The following is a 21775-nucleotide window of genomic DNA, read 5'->3' on the forward strand; positions in this document are numbered from 1 at the left end:
AATCTCATACCGTTGCAACCCTAACCCCAACCTATGTATCCAAAAGTTGCATCTAAAGTTTTTGCTTTAAAGCAAAAGTAAAAACTAGAAGAATATCTTATTATGTTGCCTCTTCATTGCGGTGACATTTGGTCCTCACAGAGATAGTAGTACAAGTACACACAAACACACAGCAGCTGCTCCTAAAACTCCTCGCCTGGACGCCATGTATCATAGCAAGCCTTTAAAACAAACTGAAAACAAAACAATAGAAGAGCAGTCACGTGGCATGGAAAGTCATACTGCTGGCACAGCGAAAGGATATTAGCATAACTCCAACACCAATACCATACAGAACAGCAGAGACTATGCCTGTTAAAATAATTAGGTTATCGATTTATTGTGCAATATATAACCATACACAAATCATTTATGCTCACTTCAATAGTGCCCATTGTCTTTACATAGCAATGTGCAAGGTGAGCCTATTCGCGCACATTAGAGTATATCTCGACTGTTAAAATATGTAAGATTTATTTGCAAATTCATGATATCTAAAAATATTCATAGTCCAATTCCAATGTTTGAATCGTACTAATTAAAAGCTTTACTGCACTATTATATTATCATATCAGTGGCATAAAATGGTCTTAAAATACATAATTTATCTTAAATTATTTCTAAAACGATATGCTGTCCAATAAAAAGAAGTTATCATAACCGGCTTAGAAGGGATGGCCTGCAGCTTCCAGTCTCACTGGCTAGTTTATGAAGATGGGTGTGTCGTAGTACAGTCTACTAAGAAATGTGCTTAGGTCTATTTGTATATCTCTGAATATCATGTTACTGATACTCGCGCTCAAGTCCTCAGCCAACATTTATGAAATCATGGATATTAATTACAAACTGGAATCATTACAGTCTGCCAAATACATTATGCTGATAAAGGACTCACAAAGCAAAAGCACTGTAAAGAATGATGTGCAGAATATTCTGTAAGTAAAAAAAGATCCCTGGGAACTCTTGTACAAGCTTCTTTACCTTAAATGTTCAGCTCCACACCACCCCTTTTTCACATTGTGAACATCTAACGTTTAATTCACCTCAGTTTAGCTTGCTGCCTATGATTTCTGCGATATGGAGAAAACTGAATCACAGAATTTGATTGAGGAATATAAGTGGAATTCAGATATCAACATTCATTATGCATAAAAATACTTAGACGTGGAAAAGATCTATAATAAATATCTGAAAACTGCAAATGTTCTTTCAGTACATATAAAAAAACTGCTTCAGTCTGCTTGCATATATCTGACTAGCTGGTGTGAAATGTTCAAAAGAAAAAAATAAATAAACAAAACCGATTTCATAGGGTTTTCCAACTGTATTCTGCGCTCAGACCACCTTCCCTTCTCTTTGTACCGAAAAGCAGTCAAAGAAAAGAATGCTGATTTATTAACAACTTACATTTCACTTGCATCCAGTTTACTATTCTGTATTGCATTCTGCACACAAACAGATCTGTTATACTGCCTAGAATTTAGCATCAACATTAAGCCATCAGTTACCGAGTGGTCCAGCGGTCTAAGGCGCTTCCACTATGATCAGGAGATCCCTGGTTTGAAAAGAGGCAATGGCTGACTTGTGATGGGGGAATATACAGTTGAGTAGCAGCTGAACGGGTGGGACAATTGGCCTAGCTAAATTGGGAGAAAATTGGAAAAATATATAAAAAAGAAAAAACATTAAGCTAGCATGTCAAGCTTGAGCAAAAAGGAAATGGATCACAATCTTAAGTTACAGTTAGAGCTCCCAAGGTAAAAGGTGCAGAGAAGGGTCTTTGGTAGTCCACACTACCGGAGTAATCTTATTTAAAACCCAAATCTTTTATTATAATATGTGCTCTAAATAAATTATCCAGTGTCTGTCTCCATAGCACTACTAGTAGCACCATAGTACCACTACTTCCAATGTGTCAATTAACAGATTATGATTTCTTGCCATAATAAAAACTGAGATAGAGCTACAGACGCTCATTCGGGTTGAATATAAACACCCTGTAAATGTATGTATTGTGGTACAAACTAGGGGTGGGCGATATGGCCTTAAAATATTATCACAATATTTCATGGTATTTTCGCGATACTCTTGGCGATAAATTCGTTTTTTTTTTTTGTTTTTTTTTTTTTCAAGAATACACTACTGCAACAAAATTACAATTTAATTGTATTATTGCATATGATTTATGTCACACCTCTACCTGAGATATTAAAAAAATGCAAGAATTTGATCAGATTTGTAATAGAAGTCAACGATCCAGAATGTCATGATACTTATAATGCACTCTAAACATCTTCATATAACCAGGATTAAAGTAAAATAAATGCTACTGGACAGATATAATCTGTCAGAGAACAATTTAAATTTACTTTTGCTAAAAACAGTAATAAATAAATAAATAAAAAATTAGTACCCTGATGTGATAAGTGGGGATGGGTGATATGGCACAATATTTTTAGGGTATAATATTATTCACGATATTCAAAAATGTCGGCAATATTATCGCGTACGATATGATATGGCACACCTCTAGTACAAACTGAAGCATATGTGTGCATCCCCACAGCAGCTATAAAAGTTCACATAGTGTTCCTTGAGTGAATCAGGCTGTCTCATGACGAGGAAAATTTAAAATGTTTAAATCTGTTGCGACTGCACAAGTTAAAGAGGAAACACGTGTCAGCGCACACTCTCCCACACCGGTGACTGTCATGCACTATGTACAAACACGACCATGCTGCATAAAGGTTATTACACAGTAGGGGCAATAAACAGGTTCTTATGACATTTACAGTAAAACAGCCTCTACACACCCACTTGAAAAACACCACACCAAGACAGACAATAAAATGTGCTCCCTTAAACAGGATTTGCTGCATTCTGTTGTGAATCATAGCAACCACACATCATTATCAGTCATGAAACTTCACAGCTTTCACAGTCTGTGGCAAATGTTTGAAGAGCGGCGGCCAAAAGATCACCACTGCCAAGCACCAAAATGTGTTAAACAGAGAGAAAAAAAAAGATATATAATATAATTTAATAATATAATTAAATACATTTGTTACATAAACCAATTCAGAATGTTACATATTGAAAATTATGACATCAAATCAATGGTTTAGAGTAAATACAAATCAACAAACTTATTTTAATGACAGTCAGCTCCTTGCAACAAAGAGGGAGCGCATAAACCAGTCAAAACTAAAAAGCTGCAGAGTAGAGATACAAGCTTCAAAAATAAAAGGGAAAATCTCAGACATTGTGATTTGAGTCATAACACACATAACTAATCTTACTCAAAATGACCACAGGGTGTTCGGCTGCACAAGAGAACACGATCATAATCATCCTGGGCCAAAATACTTCACACTTAAAATACTATCACACTTGTAATCAGACCCTAGATACAAATGGTCCTTCCATGTAGAACTGAATATGTTAAAAAGCCACAAAAAAAAAAAAAAAAAAAAAAAAAAAAAAACCCTCACCTCACTAAACAGAGATATGAAGCATAAAGGTGGCTACAATTTTAGGATTCCAGATACTAGTCACATGAAGTTAACTGGGTACAGGTTAAAGACTCCGTTAGAACAGATTGGTTAGACACTCAAATTGCAGTTAAAACACAAAGACACGTAACTAGAAAGTGTAAATGCATGTGATTGTAATTGTAATCAGAATACTATACACTAAACACTAGTCTCAGGTATATGTGGGGTCACAGATTAAGCAGGAATTCTGAATATTTGACAACACACAAGTCTCTGTGCAATCTGATAAATGACTTTAAACACCAAAACGGTGGTATTAGTATGCTCATGTGAGCATCATGTGAGCACTTGTAGTGTAATTTCTACTGTCAAGGGGATAGATTTCAGCACCGCAGTGACAGACAAGAAAAAGCAATCCATGTTTTCAGAAATGTGTGGGGAGGGCCTTAAGGAATAGCATAGACTAGCATTTTACCTCCTCCCTCACTCCTAGAAGAATCAGATGTGCTAAATGAGGTACAGTACAGTATGGCGTGCTCTGCCCTGCCGGGAATTGAGCTGGACAAACTGTGCAATGGTTTCACAAGGAAAACATTGCTAATAGACCACTGCAGTCGTGCGTCAGTCTGTAGTCTTCGTATGGCTTTCGTGTCTAAGTGTTTTTTGCCTATGAGCAAAATTAATAGGCTTTTCAAAAACTGGCCTTCATCACATTCTGTACTAAATAAATATGTTCAAAACCCTGCACATTTTATTCTGTGTAAATTTACCCCCCTAACATCACTAGATCCTCTGAATGTCGAGATTGTTTAAGCTTTTGGCTAATGCTACAGCACAGTGAACTGACGTCCCAGTGCAGATGCAGAGATCAGAAGGGGACTCTATTTGGCGCAACACCAGCAAACTCCAGTCATATGTTACACACAGCTGATCCACCTAATGAATCAATTGCCCTCACTGAGGAGAACTGACAGTATTACAGCAGGAAATCACTAAACCAGCAGCACAGAGTAACCACAGAATCAGCTTTAAAAACTATAGCAGGTTTTACCATTGTAACTGAGAAGAATGATAATGGCGTATTTGGGTGTTCTACAAGCTACGGTATGAGCTCTAGTTATACTGGTCCAACACCACCCTGATTATACTCACAGACCAGCTACACCAGCAAACTCAAAATACATCATTTACTGCTGTTGGAGCCTGTTTAAGAAAAAACTACCCTTTTCTAACCCGAACGCTTCTTTACATTTTAAACGGGATACTTGTTTTTCAGCATTACCTCCAACAACAAATGTACCCAAATGTACCCATTCCCACATTCCATTTATATGCTTTTACTATAGTCATCTGAACATTAGCTTCTGCAAAGATAAAAAAGTGACACCACAAAAAGTGAAATCTTAATCTTACCCGCAGTCAGGGGCAGGGCACCAGCGGCAGTCGGGGTCGGCCACGAGCCAGCGGCGGAGCATAAACTCCTCGTACTTCTCCATGAGAACGCGGTCTCCAAGTATCATGCGAATGTCATGCGGATTGAAGCGCTCAGAGCACTCAGGGCAGCTGATGTTGACCCTGCTTTCGGAGATCTCAATGCGTAGATACTGTCGCAGGCAGTCTGCACAGGAGCGGTGGTGACAGGTCATGATATCGGGAAAGCGGTCACGGGTGTGCCGCAGCAGACAGAGCGGACACTCCAGCAGCTCTGAGGAAGAAGAGGAGGAGGAGGAAGTGGAGGCCACTCCGGGAGTGGAGAGAGAGGAGGAATGGTCTACATGCTGCTGCTGATTCTGAAGTTCAGAGTGAACACTCTCGATGCTCGCGATGCCATCCACTCCTCCAGCCAGGGCACGGGACTTACGAGACTTGGGTTCACCACGGCGCCGTCTGAAGAGCGAGCGGAGAGAGAGGCGCCGCTTTTTAGGTGTTTTCCTAACAGAGGGAAGGCTGACTGATGATGCCGCGGAGGGGAGATCCCTCTCCGAGCCCTGGGGCTGATGATTTAGACTCATCTCTCCTGAGGGAATGCTGTGGCTGGGCTGAGGGACTTCAGGGAGGTCAGGGAAAGAGGAGGAAGAAGAGGAGGAGGAGGGAGAGGGAGGGGAAAGAGGGGGAGGGGGGGACAGGGTTTTCGCAGGGGATTGGAGGGTATTATGACATGGCGACGAACCCCCTGGAATCCTGTCCCCTGAGCCGGGCGGCTCGGACTGGGCCAGGTGGGGCAGTTCGGAGTCAGCCTGGCTCTCTGCCGCACCTGAGGAACAAACAAGGGAAAACTAAGTAAGTACAGATTATGAACAACATAAAACAGAAATTTCAATTACTGAGGAAAAAATAAAATAAAAATCAGAACAGATCAAATCAGCTATATGATCTACACAGTGACAAAGTTTACAGGCAATATTTCTGTCATTCCTTTATTTAAATAAATGTTCTAATGTTAATATGACCTATTCAATCAAGTGTTCGTTCTGCAGTTGACTTAATTAATGTGTCTACCTGTACAACGATCCTACTCCTAAAATACATATCCATGTGGACTACAATAAGGACAAATTATATATATATATATATATATATATATATATATATATATATATATATATATATATATATATATATATATATATATATATATATATATATATATATATATATATATATATATAGTGGTATAGCTTCCAGTGAGAGTTTGGCTTCTGGTTGACAAAACATCTCCAGTTCAGACAGATTTGATGATTTCCGAGCATGGACAGTCCGCTGTGAATCACATCAAAGATTTTTAATAATATTCAGCTCTGGGAACTGACAATGCCATTCTGCCTAGATTTCGAGCAGTGTTCAGGGTCGTTGTGTTGTTGAAGTATCCAGCCCCGGCACAACTTCAAAGTTGTCACAGATTCCTAAACATAGTTCTCAAGAATCTGCTGATATTGACTGAAATCTATGCAACCCTCAACTGTAACAAAATTCCCAGTACCTGCACAGACAAAACAGCCCCAGAGCATGATGGAACCACCACCAAATTTTCCTAAGCCAAAAGTAGTTTGGTGTGAGCATGTTAACAGTGTTGCTGCACATGAGTAGAACAATTAGAATTTACTGTTAAGCACAATGCTATTCCAGTTCCTTCAATGTGTTATATAATCAAAATCATACCACAAAAACAATAAACATACAACTTATCATACAGCACTAACATGGATTACTTCAACATATGAGGACCATCTTTATGGGTTCAAAAACGTGCAATTTTCACCTACAGCAGAAGTAAAAGATTATCCTGCTTGGTACTGTTTATTTTTTTCATTACCACTCATAAACCCAAACAAAATCTTCAAACATCTGAGGTTTGCCGCCAAAGTAATAAACTTTAACACTGCAAGAGGAGCCTGGTCAAAAGTCATGTCTCACACTTCCAACTATGGGTAGAAGCTGTTAATCCCACATGCACTCAGTACATTTTATATGACTGGGTTGGTTCAAGCAATAAGTACTTCACAGTAGTGTAGCTTTTCCTATACATTTCAATGGGAGATTGAAGGTAAATGAGGAGATTGCAGGAATGTGGAATGACAAATTTGGGTAGAAAAAAAAAACATTAATTTAGTAAACTTTGCACAAAACAATTATCAACTTTAAACAACTTTCTTGTTTTACATACTGGCTTTAAAACCAATTTAACAAATTAGTCTTACATATACAGAAAGAGAATATTGGGGCAGAGAGAAACTCTTCCCTGATTGGTTACTGCCACTTTGTGTCCTTGCTAATTTACATAAAGTTGATTTCTCAGGGTCACGCTTGCTGTCGCTGCCCCTCATTGAAAATGAATGACTTCTGGCTGCTGAGTTTCACACTCAACCACTTCCAAACCTCTCCATTTCAGTTACTAATTTCCCACTAACCCTGCTCTGCTCTAGGGAGGACACCAACCACTTTTCTCCCATCCCAGCATCGTAAATTAAAAAGAAAGTGCAAAAAGAAAAAGAGAACAAGAGAGAGAGAGAGAGAAAGGGGGAGAGAACATTCTTATCTTGCCAGAAATTAAACAAAGAGATAAAGAAATAAACAGACTCTTCAGTTTCCTGTTGGTGGCAAATTACAGAACATAGACCGGTATTACCGTCAGAATGTCGCATGTCATGTCTGAGATGCTCTCAAAGTTGCAGTGAGGCAATCCAGAAAAGAAAATAGAGGCCAAATAGTGGTGAAACAGATTAACAAACAGGCAAAGGCCAGCTTTCAGGATCTCAAGTGGGCATCAATTTAAAGCAAACAGAGAAAGAGAAAAATGTATCTTTATTCTACAGACTGCAGATTAATAATAATAATAATAATAATAATAATAATAATAATAATAGTAGTAATACTAATAATAAAATATACTCTGACAATGCAGATTATAAAAAATTATTGATATAAAATTTTCATGTTAACTAATCATTTGTAACAGTACACTATGATGCTCAAAGTGCCAGAGGGAAACAGCTGCTCACAAAAAAACAATTGATTAAGCTATGAAGTTTAAGTTTTATCGGTTAATTTTTAAATTGCTATGTTCAGGCAGAATGACAGGGTTTTAGACTAGAGCTGGTGATGTAAAATGTGCATTAGAACAGGAGATGTGATCACACCAATCAGTGATTGATGGAAATGGCAAAAATTGCTGACTAAAAAAAAAATGTTAAAACAATTATTAGTTGCTGGTTTCACACAGGCACACATCACTCTAAACGCTGCAAGCCGTAGGAAGCGATTACAAAGTCTGGAACTCTGGGTGAGGCGTTACACCTCATCACATTCTGTAAATGTTGCCTCCAGTCTTCACAAACACAACAGCCTGCATACGTGTTTCCATCCCTTACTCACACTAACATACAAAAAAAAACAACAGAGAAACTTCCAAAACACATCAGATGCATTTATTTTTAAAGCAGAGCTACCTCTGTGGATTTCAATTATCCAATTATCTACTTTTTATTTGTCAGATTAAAGTCATCAAGCAAGAGAAACTTGAATTTTTGGTAAGTAGTTAAATGAATAGTAAACCATACAGAGTTTGACACCTTACAGGAAAAGATGATCCAAGGTTAAACTGAAAAGACTGAGACTCCTTCATATCAGAATAATCCTACAAATTCATAAATTATAATATAATATTTTAAGGTAGCATGACAACTGATTACAGCTGACTAATCACTGACCCTATTCCACAACCGGACATGTGGTTCCTGCAATTCTTTGAAGATGATAAACACTTATTAACCAGCTAACCAGTTAAGTCTACCGTTTAAACGTGGCACAAACCCCAAAAATATTGGTCTCATCTTCATAGGCAGATCACACAAGTTTCACAACCATCCTTAGCTAGGGCTTTAAGAAAGTCATATAACTGGGCGTTCCATATCAGATCTAATGCAATAGTATCGCCATAATTTTGAATAATGCAAACAATATTATACCCTGAAATATTGTGCCATATCACCCACCCCTAATAATCACATCAGGGTACTACTTTAATAATAAAAAAAAACATTATATATCTACTAATTAGCAGTCATTAAACTTCCATAATTGAAAAAATATAAAAAACATATAAAAAAAAAAAAATCACAGAAAAAAAACGCTCCTGGGTCCAACTCACATTCTATCCCTGGTGGTTTATGACTTGTTCATAGGGTGCTAGCTTCAACATGACACCCAAAGGGGTAGCAAAACATTGCCCGCCATTTTATTACACCAAATGTATCCACCATTCTATCAAAGACACGGGAGAGAGGAAAAAAAAAAAAAAAGATCCTATGGCAAGATTCCTATGACGGAAATCCTATGGCAGCAAAAAAAACAAGTGTTATTCAAACATCCCTCTGCACACAAGTGCAATTAAACATAGCAAAGCAAAGTCAGACAGGGCAAACAAGGAGCTAAAGGCCCTTCAGTTAAGCTGCTGCACTGCTTGTGATCGTGTGTGTTCCACTGGAAAACAGCGCAGATAAAGTATAGCCACTTCAGATCCATTTGGCTCACCTCAGCCAGTTCATTAGGCTTATCAGAGCACAGACCTGCTCATCTGTATAACCTCTAAAGAGAAACGGAGAGCGAGAGCATGAGAGCAAGAGCGATAAACATGAAAATGGCAGAGTGCAAATGCACATTTAACTCCAGCTTTTGCTCCAAAGTCTGATTGTTTTAAATGATGTACAGAGCTAAAATCCAACCAATAACACAATGTATTAAAATCAATAATAAACCATGCATGTCTACTGTATATGTGTATTTTTAAAAACAAGACTTAATCTATGGGATTTTTCATGAATTTATTTTTACTGGTGGCTTCATTAACAATGTTCTGGGGATTTATAAAGCTACTTTTCATTATCCTTTAAAATTAAAACAGGCTGTGATTTTACTGTGCAAATGGAGTTACACACAAATCAAAAAAACCCTTTAACATGGTTAGTACCGACTGTTGAATGTTGGCGTGTTGTAGGTGTGGAAGAGCCCCAATTAGCTCAGTTTAAACTGAGAGTAACTAATGTTTTGTAATTTTTTGTTATTATTTGTAAATATGTAGTCCTCACACTGAAAAGACACAAAATAATGTATGAGTAACAAACATTGATCAGACAATGATATTTTGGTATTGATTCCACAGAGCTTTAGTTCTGTTAACCACAGCTCTAATTTTGTTCTACACAGCTGGTTTAGAGGAAAACTCTAACCAGGCAGTTCTACAAGTCCCTCTCAGACACGGCAACAGCCTCTAACAAAATACACCAATATCACAAGCTCTACAACTATCAAGACCTTTATTGCTATTTGTCTTGCCTTTAGAAGCTCTATAGAAAAATATTGATTGTATAGCATAAAATATTTAGGGTGTGGATGTGTATTACATCAACATATTAAGTAATTTTTAAAACTATCCAGATGTGTGTGGACAGTGCTTGATATTCCACACCCAGATCACTAAGAGAAGTGAGAAACAGTAAACAAGTGACAGTGAAAAAAGAGTGAAGAGAAGAGTTTCTATACACGGTTTAACACTTATTTTCATATACTGTACTGAAATTATTATGGTCAGGTCTGACTGCAAGTCATGAAGGGTGTAGTAAAATAAACCATTACGAATGCTACCACGAGTGTGGGTGTACGTGCACGCATGTAGGGGGTGTAATTGGGAAAAAGATATGTGACCACATGGGCTACTGTGCAAGATTAAGCTAAGATGTGACGATAAAGATAAGAGAGAAAGAGAGAGAAAGAGAAAGAGAGAGAGAGAAAGAGAAAGAGAGAGAGAGAAAGAGAGAGAAAGAGAGAGAAAGAGAGAGAAAGAGAGAGAAAGAGAGAGAAAGAGAGAGAAAGAGAAAGAGAGAGAAAGAGAGAAAGAGAGAGAGAAAGAGAAAGAGAGAGAGAGAGAAAGACAGAAAGACAGAAAGAAAGAAAGACAGAAAGACAGAAAGAAAGAAAGACAAAAAGAAAGAAAGAAAGAAAGAAAAAGAGAGAGAGAGAGAAAGAGAGAGGGTCTCACAGTTTATGTAAACACTAAAGCAGTTGCTATTTACACCCATAAGAGCCTCACTACTGTTCCAATTACATACTATAAACGTTTCTACAGTAAACAAACAAACTAAACTTTAAGTCCCAGCGGATGGCAAAACACACTGGATGAGGTAGAAAATCCAACACACACCAGATTAACTCACATTAACCGCATGAGCAACAGACGGCTAAATAAAATTCTTATCAGTGATTCTAATTGGAGTTGGGCAACTTAATGACAGAAACTGTTCCTCTAGAATAAATATCAGCAAATTAAATAACAAAACAAGGCTGTAAAACTCCAACTACCAACAGATTAAGTTATGATGCTTCAGGAAATTATTATGCGCAGAGACGCCGTATCAGTATAGAAAGAATCGTAAATGGAGAAGGGGGAAATCATAAGCCTGAAAACAATATACACAGAAACTACACCAGATAGTTTCTATTTAGTCTACATCATGGGTGTATATTCCTGGTCCTGCAGATCTACCACTGTGAATAATTCAGAGCCAACACCCTGGCGTCTTAAATGTTCACATGTCCCTAAATAGCTTAATTACCTGACTCAAGGTAACCTGTGCAGGGTGGGAGGTCTCCAGGGCGAGAAAACTGTTTGAAATGTTCTGACAAAAATCATTGGTGTGGCAACACCACCACACTGAACAGGGCAGCCAATGGAAAAGGCAGCAGTTGAACAACATTATGACAAACTTAAGAAGCAACAGTTACTGATACCAAGCACAAGAATTGAAGGCCAGATGATACAATGAGCCACCAAAAGTTCCTGAAATTATACCAAGATGAACTAACTAGAACATGATAAAAGGCCAAAGCATTGAAAAAAATTATTTGCTCATGATCCAAAATGTACATGCCAGTCAGTAAAGCACGGACTGGCAACCTTTTTCAAACGTAGATGAATTTCTGCTGAAGTACAGACAAGAAAAAAAAACTGGAATAACAAGAATAACCAAAAGAATAAAATTCTGGGATATTTGTGTTAATGTGTGTTTTTTTTTTTTTTTTTTTGACGGCCAAGTCCAATGGTTTATCTGTAAAGTAGATAAAGAAAAAGCAGCACTTACCAAAAACCAAAACATGTCCTGGCTGGTAGATTGCAACTGGGGTCAGTGTCCAGTGAGGTTAATTATTTGTTTTTCTGCTAAGTAAAAAAAATCAGTAATTTGTTATTGTTGTGTGTGTGCACGTCCACACGCTCCCCGTTAAAAGTTCTCTTTACAGCCACAGACTTCATTCCATCAGCAGCATAAGCAATTGTGCTTGAGGGAAACCGCTCCCTTTCTCAGGAGTACTGACTAAACCACTCCTGCATGCATGTGCGCTTCAGTCTTTTGGCTCACACACATACTGTCCTTTTCCTGTGGTTGGGAAGTGGCTGAGAAGCAGCTCAGGAAAAGCAGGCCTGTGTACGGAACGCTGTAGGATTTCTGTAATGAGCTTATTTATGGAATTTCCTGCAGCGCTCCTTACAGGACAAATTTCCTCATTGCAACAACACGCTCAGCTCTGCTCCTCATACAGCCAAACAATAAATTGCTTGATCATAATTAATCACAATAATATGTTTTGTACTTCACATTTTAAAACAGAATGCTATAAAAAAAATAATAAAAAAATCAGCTATCTGACCAATCCCTATATTCTGTGGTATAATGTATAAAAATGGCATCAATATCCACCTTATTTTACATGACTAGGGATGGGCAAATTTGTTTACCCTGACAGACACAGTAGGTCTATTGACACATTACAACCAATAATGGGATAATAAACGGTGAAAAAAGAAAGATCAGTTAGAGGGTACTCTAGCAATTATGGGAAGAGGAGGAGAATTTTGCCCAAATAATAATAATATTATGAACACAAAGAGAAAAAAAAAAAAGAGAGAGACCTGTCTATGGTTGAAGGTGTCAAATTTAAAATCAACACCAGGGACCTCATTTATAAATCTCCGCATGGACTGTGGAGTGAAAATGGGCTTACGCACAAAAGCTAGAAAATGGCATTAGCTCAAATAAATACTTATAAAAAATGTGTATTTCCTGTTTACAAAATCAATCTTCTTTAAAATGTGCACAGGTGAACCAGCTCTATATTCAGCTGTTTTTACACCACCCACATATACCCACAAATAGTCCAGACAAATCACATTATAAATACTTAAATTAGGGCTTTCACTTTCATTCTTCATTTCAGGAAATATGATAATTGGTAAGTTTAAACAGGTAATTGTCAATCGTTCTTAATCTTCCTTTTCTAAATCTTGAATAATGCGGTAATAACTAATATGCGTGAGGATGTTTTTTTTCCGTTTACATTTGCTTACTCTATTGCCACACAAGCTCATGACATTTTCATTCTTGTTCCTCCACAATGTATACATTTCCTTGATGTTGTGGATGTTAAAAACAGCACCTTCAACCACAGATGTAAGTCATATTGTGCTCCACAACTTTCTGGTCTCTTGTGTTGTGCAGAAAGCTAGCTGCTTTTATAACATAGTAATACAAAACCAAATATTGGTTGGTAAAATAGCAAAAATGATGCAGCACATGTCTCGATACAACCTGGCATTCTGTCCAATTCATCCAGCACCAGTGCTGGAGCTTAAACGAGAGCTTCTGTTCTCTTGCATTTTCTTTTAACCATCTCCAACCTCTTTTGTACCAATACTCTCTCAAGAAATTTACTTCGGTCAATTGAGGTGCTTAAAATAAACCTTTGCTTATTTAACCGCAACGTAATCCAACACCATCCCAACCAAACCAGAGAAGACCAGAGCCTTAAAACCAGAAAAGCCACTCAACAGAGACAGGTGGCACTCGGGAGACCTACAGCAGAGCCAATAAGCTTCACTCAATATTAGCCATCAAATAAAACAGCCTCTGACAAACAGCCTAGTGTTTGTGGTAACAACATCGAGACAATAAAAGCTAAATGTGTAGAACACTAGCCTGAGGCACATTTATAATAATTATTCAGGGACTGAATCAAGACCAATCTGTAGTGGATTTTAAATATAAATAAAAATTAAAGTGTTTTTCTATATTAGTTTTCCCCATTTTGAACAACAGCACACTGGAGTATGAAGATGTATAAAAATGACAAAATATAACTGACAAAAAAAAAGATTGAATCGAGTGTGAACACATGGCTTACTAAGTTGATAACTTGCTTTTCAGACATCATGATATACTTTAGCCTTCGCAGGTTGAGTCACCTGAATAAATGTAAAAATTATTAATCTGTCCCAACTAAGACCATGAATATTAGGTTACATTAATAATGCAGCTAGAAGTGGCTCAAATCTGATCCCTCTCATCATACGCGACATCATTATGGTGGTAAAAAGGCAAAAATATACTGATTGACATTTTCGATTCTGATTTGGCCAACTTTCATAGCTGATACTGAAATCCGATACATATTCAATATGCAACTTGTCAACTTTTCTTTTAATTGTTGTAAAAATGAAATGCTTAGATATAAACATGAAAAAAGGCACCCATTAGTTGTTTTGCCTTCTCATACGGGAAGGTCAATAGACATTCTTCAGTTCCTGTAGATTTGGTGATTTCCCTGCTCACGTACACATAGAAAGTTTGATAATTAACAGAAGAGTTCTATCTGGTCTGTCCAGGCAGCAAAACCACCACACTGCACTCAACACAAAGTAACCCAGAACTGAAACGGAGGAAACCTGATCTAGAGTGTGTTCTTATTTATTAAAGGACCCCAGTATTCATTTAGTAAATTCATTACATAGCTTACAAGTGAGGATGGCCCAGCCACTTTATGCACTGCAAAAGTGGCTCTGTGTTCAAGACTAATCTGAGCAAAGCTTCATTCATAAGTACGAATGAAAGAAGCAGATTAGCCTGCCAGCTAGCTCAGCTGACCCAGACGTTGCTCATTCACCTGAGCTTGGCAGATCAGACTGTATTTAGATTGAGCTCTAATTTACCATAGATAACCCCAAGATGTGCTATGTTTAGCACCTCCTCTAATCCCAGGGCCGGGCATGGTGAAGGAAAGGGCTGAGGTGAGTAAGCAGACATGAGGACGGACAGAGTGATGACTCAATAAAAAAAGACCATCCCAGAGACCAGCTCACAATGAGCAAAAAATAAACTTTAAACATTAATATATTAAAAACTATTTAATAAAAGACATTAACTTTGCTAAGGTCATTTGTGGAAATGGTATGGTTTCTGGGCAAATTATGCAGTAAAATTAAGAGTTAAAGTAAGAGTTAAGATTAGATTAAAACCGGTGGTTCCTATTTAAAAACGTATTTTACTTACATACCCAGTTACATATTTACTATTTAAAAATACACAACATGCTTTGTTTTTAAGTGGATTCAATCCTTCAGCATTTGTGTATGTTCTCTGAAAGCTTATTGGTACGGAGAGGATAGACCAGCACTACTGAAAACACTAAGGGGACAGTGTAGACAATGACACAGAGCCATTCCATTATAACAAATTTGAAATTTTGGCTAACTGGCATTAGGCCTGGACAATAATTCGATATCGGTATTTATCGCGATAAGAAATGTTTCAATAACGGTGATATCATTTTTGTGGTATATCGATATGTATTATTTACAGAATCTGTCACGGACAGGCGTTTTACTGGCGTCAGCTCGCCGCACAGCTGAACACAATCAGCCTCCGTAGCTGGACTATCTCTGTGCGTGATGATGTAATCACATAGGCACGTAGCCAGATAGGCTAGGCTAGGCTAGGCTAGATTTGGCTAGGCTAGGCTAGGCTCGGGTCCGCTACGCATCTAAAATGCCTTGCGCTGGAGCCAAACGGAGCCGGGACGAGCGGATCCAAGGCTAAGGTAGGCTCGGTTCGCATCTGAAATGCTCCGCGCTGGAGTGGAACGGAGCGGAGCCTAGCCTAGCCTAGCCTTGGGTCCGCTCGGTCCGCCCACGGGTCCGCTCGGTCAGCGGTCAGTCGCGGGTCCTCTCGGTCAGCTGCGGGTCCTCTTAGCTCCCAGCACGGGACATTTTTGATGCAAAATGAATGCCCCTGCCGCTTCCACAAGTGATCAATTGAAGGAGGGAGGTCTAATTCAGTGGTGAGGATTTGGTTCAACTCTCGAAGGTCTGCTAAACTTCAGTTCGCTGCAAATTGTGCCGGAGAGTGGAGCAGGTTAGCAGCGGTAACGTTAAAACATCTAATCTGTTCCACCACCTCAATCAGTTCCACTACATACAATATTTTCCTTATACTGGCTGAATCCCTTTTATAGCGTATGTTGTAAGTTATTTAAGTTATTTAAAGTTTATGAATCCTTTAGGTTTGTTTATTTGACGGGGATATCATGTTCCTTTTATGTTTATAAAGAGTTGTATTTTGGCTGAAGCACTTTTGTAGCTTATATTGTAACTAAGTTATTTATAGTTGATAAAGCCTATAGGTTTGTTTATTTGACGGGAAAATCTTGTTGCTTTTATGTATATAAAGGCTTCTTTTATTCTTTATCCTAGTTGAAACACTTTTGTTTTGATCTGTTAAATTTGTTTACAAAAGAATAAGAAGCTCTGCTTCTGTCCTAATTTAAAGTTATTTTTATTGGTAATAGTTATATAGGCTTATGTTTGACAGGGATGTCATGTTTTTATTTTGCTATATGCAAATAAAATTGAGCATTGATTTATCTTGACTATTTTTTATTTCTTAAGTATTATAATGTTTTCGTGAAAGGAGGTTTCAAAGACTTAAATTAAATTTTCAGACAGTAGTAGGTACATATTTCCATTGCAGGGATTCTTCGCAGTTTTCTGTGGCCTTCTAAGTATTTATATCGATATCGAAATTATATCGTATCGACCGAAATTAAGGAATATATCGTGATATGAATTTAGGCCATATCGTCCAGCACTAACTGGCATGTTATCCACCATTTATCACTGCTTCTTCACATCTTTTCAGATTAGTACATTATCATGACCTCCTCCACAGTCACCATGTTTGTTGTCATCAGAAACTATCGGCCAATACACCACATGAATGAGACAAAATAAGACAGAAAATGATAATAATAAAAAACACATGTACCGTTAAACCCCCTAGAGACTAAAAGGAACATTACCAATAGCTTGTCACACAAATGCTGTGTCTCCAGCATTATTATTTTACAGGAAGCATAAAATGTTTTAAACTTCAATGGAAGTAATTTTAGAGCATTTCTATTAAATCACAACACCACAAGCATCCCATGCCTCAAAATGGAAAAAAATGATTAAATAGGTGCATCTCTTAGAGGAACAATGTTGTCTTTTCGTCACACTGTTTACTTTAGTTAAAGATACAGTCATGGCACCGCCGCCAAACAGATTTCATAATCACTTGGCTGCACTATGCTAAGAGTTAGATAACAGCAGATATGGCCTCCTGATATTGTTCAAAGAATGAATTTGCTCTAATATCCCAAAGAAATTAAATTAGATTAAAATCAGGTGGCAATAAACTGCTCACAGTCACATAACTCTGCTGCATTTCATTTAAAAACAAGAAACAATACTAACTTCCTTCCTTTTAAAACTCAGATTCTTTTCAGATTCTTCTCAGTGGTCAATCTGGTTTTACTGCCTGAGTGCAAGAGAGCCTAAGATAGGGCCAGTTAAACTGTAACTGTACTTTAAAGGGCGACTCCGGACAAAACTAGCATGAAAATGTTATTTGTTAGGATTGACGGAATATTCTATACAGCAGGATGGCTTCCCTCAGCCTAATCGCTTTGGCCAATTTGAATGTCATTTTCTTCCAATGGTGCTCAACCAATCCTGTCAGCTAGCTTAGCCACTGTGCTACAGGCTAATAAATAGAAAAACAGGCAGTTGTCATTTTATACAGTTTTCCAAAAGTCCACCCTAAATCAGACTTCCACAATCAAATTTGAGTCACCAGATGGCAGATTTTTCAGAGCTTTTCCAGTAAAATCTTGTGCTACAGACACTGACAAACCACTGCTGAAGAAGAACAGGAGTATGTACAACATGTACACTGTCGATTTCTGATAGAGTGCCCCTTTAACATAAATGGCAGAGGCACAGGTTTTGTATTATTATATTCTTTGAAATAACAAGCAGTGTGTTCAACTTGCAGGTATGCTAAACTACTCAGACCTCATTTTTCAAATTCAAAAGACAAGCAATTCAAATAGGCAGAAAAAACTGAACAGCCCCATCACTGAGGGCTCCCTCTCCTTCAAATAGGAAAATGTAATAAGTTAGTTTCTTGTGTGTGTATACATACCTTGTTTGTTTGCAGTAATCGGTACCAGAGTGTGTGTACTTTATGATCAGCAAGATTAATTACACCTCAGTTAGGAAATAACCTGCCATGTTGCCAAATTTATTGACTGTGTCTGTCAATGTCTGTAAACCCATATGACGTTCTTAGCAGCTGCTGGTGCTGCAAAAGCAATATGACCAATTGAAAGCCCCCTTACATACTATGCAGCTTATGTGACTTCCCCAAGCACTGGCTTCTTATGTACAAACTTCAGGTTTGGGCCCTGGTGATGCCCATTATCATTGGTACAATGCTACCCAGAGCTGGAATCTTTAAGTTGATGTATCAAAATGAGCAGTTATTAATAAATGAGTTAACGGGTCAACCATTCTGAACACAGCAACACAGAACTTTAACGATAGTAAACACCAAACATAGCCAAGCATATTAGTGTTTCAGACTAAAATGTGCCCAAAACACACATCTTCATGTGAGTGCAGTCTAATGCAGCCTGATTTACACCTTTAATCGCGTTACAGAGGAAGCTGCATGTAAAGGGCCTTTAAAGCCGGTTTAGTTCTCAATCTGCAGGTTCTTGTTTCAGCCCGTTTCAGTTTTCCTGCCGTTTGCATCAAGATGCCCCGAGGTACATTCCTTTGGCTGAACTCAGTGGCAGTGACTGGCACAGATAAAGAGTGCTGTATGGACGAGCTTCATTGCCAAAAGCAACTGGTTTGGGTTTGGTCTGCTAAAATATAACTGCAGATGCTTGCCAAAGTCTACTTGCTGACAAAATAACACATTGTCCTTTGCCTCTTTATAACAGTTAGTCTCCTTTCACAAACGCTTGTGGTGAGAATAAAATCCATAGATAACGTTTAGGGATATACATGAGCTTTGAAATTAACTGTAAGCAAGCCACCAGGTGTTGATGTTAAGTCAAAACTTCCATCATTATTAAAAGTCCTTAATAGTGGAGATGTGGTCAATATAATATTTTGCTACTTTCTTTAATTTATGGTCAGCAGTGGCTCTTCTGTATGTGTGTCTACTTTGAATCTGACAGACATTTGAGTTTTATTTCAATAGCACTAACCTACAAACATTTCTAGTTGGTCAGTCTTTCCAGCATCTCAGTAGCTCAGCATTCTCTCACTATAGGCAAATAGAAAAACTCAAGATTTTGATTAAGGTTAAGAACCAGCATGAAGAATGAAAAAAAAATCATAAACACTTAAGGCTAAATCTCCACAGCTCTTAACTTCTAGGCCAAATTTTCCACGCAATAAACACTCAGGAAGCCATGGAAAAGAAAATAAGCAAGTTTATGAGCTTCTGATGAGCAAAAACAAGCATGATTGGCAGAGCACAGCAGTGTGACACAGTTTAAGTCCAAAACGCTTATATTTGTATAAACTCATTTGTATCTAGCAACTAAACGTTTGTACACTAAATAACTAGTTTGTATTCATCATCAGTTTCTAATTAACTTTCCTTAGTTTTGTTAAAACAGATGTGGGAATAGATGTGTTACAATTCAGCGGTGGAAACTTCTATGAATGGAAAGTTTGCTCTACATGAATTATAAGGGATTTTTAGATTCATTCTCAGTTTACACAGAATGTTGTTTTTCTTTTACTGGACGTGACATCATGGTTTCTCAGAAGAGGAAATGGATGAAAACCAACAAATCACGCGCACTACAGTGCTCACCACGAGCCGGCAGAGAATAAGCTGCTTCCATATAGGCTTTAACTGCTGATCCGCTCTTTTACTGCTGAGCCAGTGTACTGAGAAAACAGAACTGAAGTTCAACAGACAAAAAATATCTTCCTTATTTAGAAGAACAGGTCAGTTTACAACATTAATTGAACATACACATTTGACTATGACTTTACCTTTCAGAAGAAAAAAAACAAACAAACAAAAAACTGAAAATCAGCTTGTCAAATACTTTCCCACAACCTTACAGAATATCAGTTTCAGGCCTAGAGTTGTAATATGGACTGATTTTCAGGTTCAGCTAAATGGTCAGACATACATACTTGATTAGTATCAAGCATGTTCATATTTAACAACCATAAAACAGCAGCATCCCTGTGGCCAAAAAGTTAGTTTTCAGCTACTGATGCCCACTTTGTTAACTTATCTAACTTCTTATGAACTTCCTCATCTGTTACCTTGACATTAGGAACGTAAGGATAAGGATAAGGCAGCAGTGTATTCTGTCCAGTACCGCACTGTGGCATTTCAATTCAATAGAACATTTGAATCTGCAAAAAGTGTTACTGCTTATTTGAAGTTTGCAACAAAGTAATAGTACAACATTGGACAAGAGAGGGAGTTCATTTTGCAGATTGAGCAAAAGGTAGACTTTTAAAAAGCTTTAACTAACTTGCCATTTTAATTAAGAATGTTTCACACTGATGGTTTGACACAGAGCCTTCCACACCGCTTTTAACTGTCCATAGTATGCACCCGTATTTAACTATAAGGCGCATCATTATACTGTGCTCAATTGTCTCAAGAAAACAAAATATATTTCCCAAAAATATTTCTAGAAAAGTTTCAGTTAAAGTAGTTTTTGATTAATAGGGACACTCCCACAAGACAAGACAAAAAACCCTCTGATGACAACCTGAAAAAGAAGAAAACTACAGCTGCTTTTGGGCTGTTTGAAATGGAAGCTAGAAAGCTGGAAAACATTTTAAACAGCCTCCAAAAATTTCCCCAGAGCAGTTTGTTTCTGATAACTTTAATTTAAGTGTGTCATCAAAAGGGGAATTACCTTGTTCCTTTTGTTTTTACAATGTGTACGCATGGACGACTCACTAATGGAAACTTGTTTGTTTCATGAAAGGATAAATATTCTAGGTCCCAATGAAATCATTTTTTTAGAGAATGTTCTATTTTATTGCTATGAGGCAATTAAGAAAATCAACATAATACATGTTCTGTGATTGATTAATCAAAAGGATCACATTTAGTCACATTCAAAATATTTTAAACTGTACAATTAAAATGAATTTTACCAGAGCAAATGAATTAATGAATATAGAACTGCTATAGATCTAAAAGCTCCCTGTGATAAACATCAGTTAGAAACAGATGCTGTAATTACTTTAGATCTCTTACAACACAAAACTAATATTTATAGCTGCAACTTTATGTGCCTAAAAATTACAAAACAATTACAGAAGACAGTCACACATGCCAGAGATTATTTTCAGGAGAATCTAGGCTACTCGAATATGCCTTAAAGAGTAATTTGATATGATTTGTGGATAAAGGCAATTAGTATACACTAGTCCTTAGTTATTGACCTGAGAACACCAAAATCCAGCTAGAGGCTCATTGCTAACTAACAGCCAAACTCAGCATTAAGAATTGGAGCATGTTAGCTTCAATGCTAACTCTTTT

At 37.6% G+C, this 21775-nt stretch overlaps 1 protein-coding gene across 3 annotated transcripts in view; it reads right to left on the reverse strand.

The window, feature by feature from the left end:
• rnf19a (ring finger protein 19A, RBR E3 ubiquitin protein ligase) overlaps positions 1-21775 on the reverse strand; it is a 43146-nt gene that overhangs the window by 18125 nt on the left and 3246 nt on the right. For all 3 annotated transcript variants that reach the window (XM_049476380.1, XM_022683052.2, XM_007230815.4), the window contains exon 2: positions 4947-5787. In XM_049476380.1, the coding sequence (XP_049332337.1) occupies positions 4947-5545 (599 nt within the window). In that variant the 5' untranslated portion in view covers positions 5546-5787. The remainder of the gene's footprint in view (positions 1-4946; positions 5788-21775) is intronic.

The sequence above is a fragment of the Astyanax mexicanus genome, chromosome 3 (genome assembly GCF_023375975.1).
Source record: "Astyanax mexicanus isolate ESR-SI-001 chromosome 3, AstMex3_surface, whole genome shotgun sequence".
NCBI classification, from domain to species: Eukaryota; Metazoa; Chordata; class Actinopteri; order Characiformes; family Acestrorhamphidae; genus Astyanax; species Astyanax mexicanus.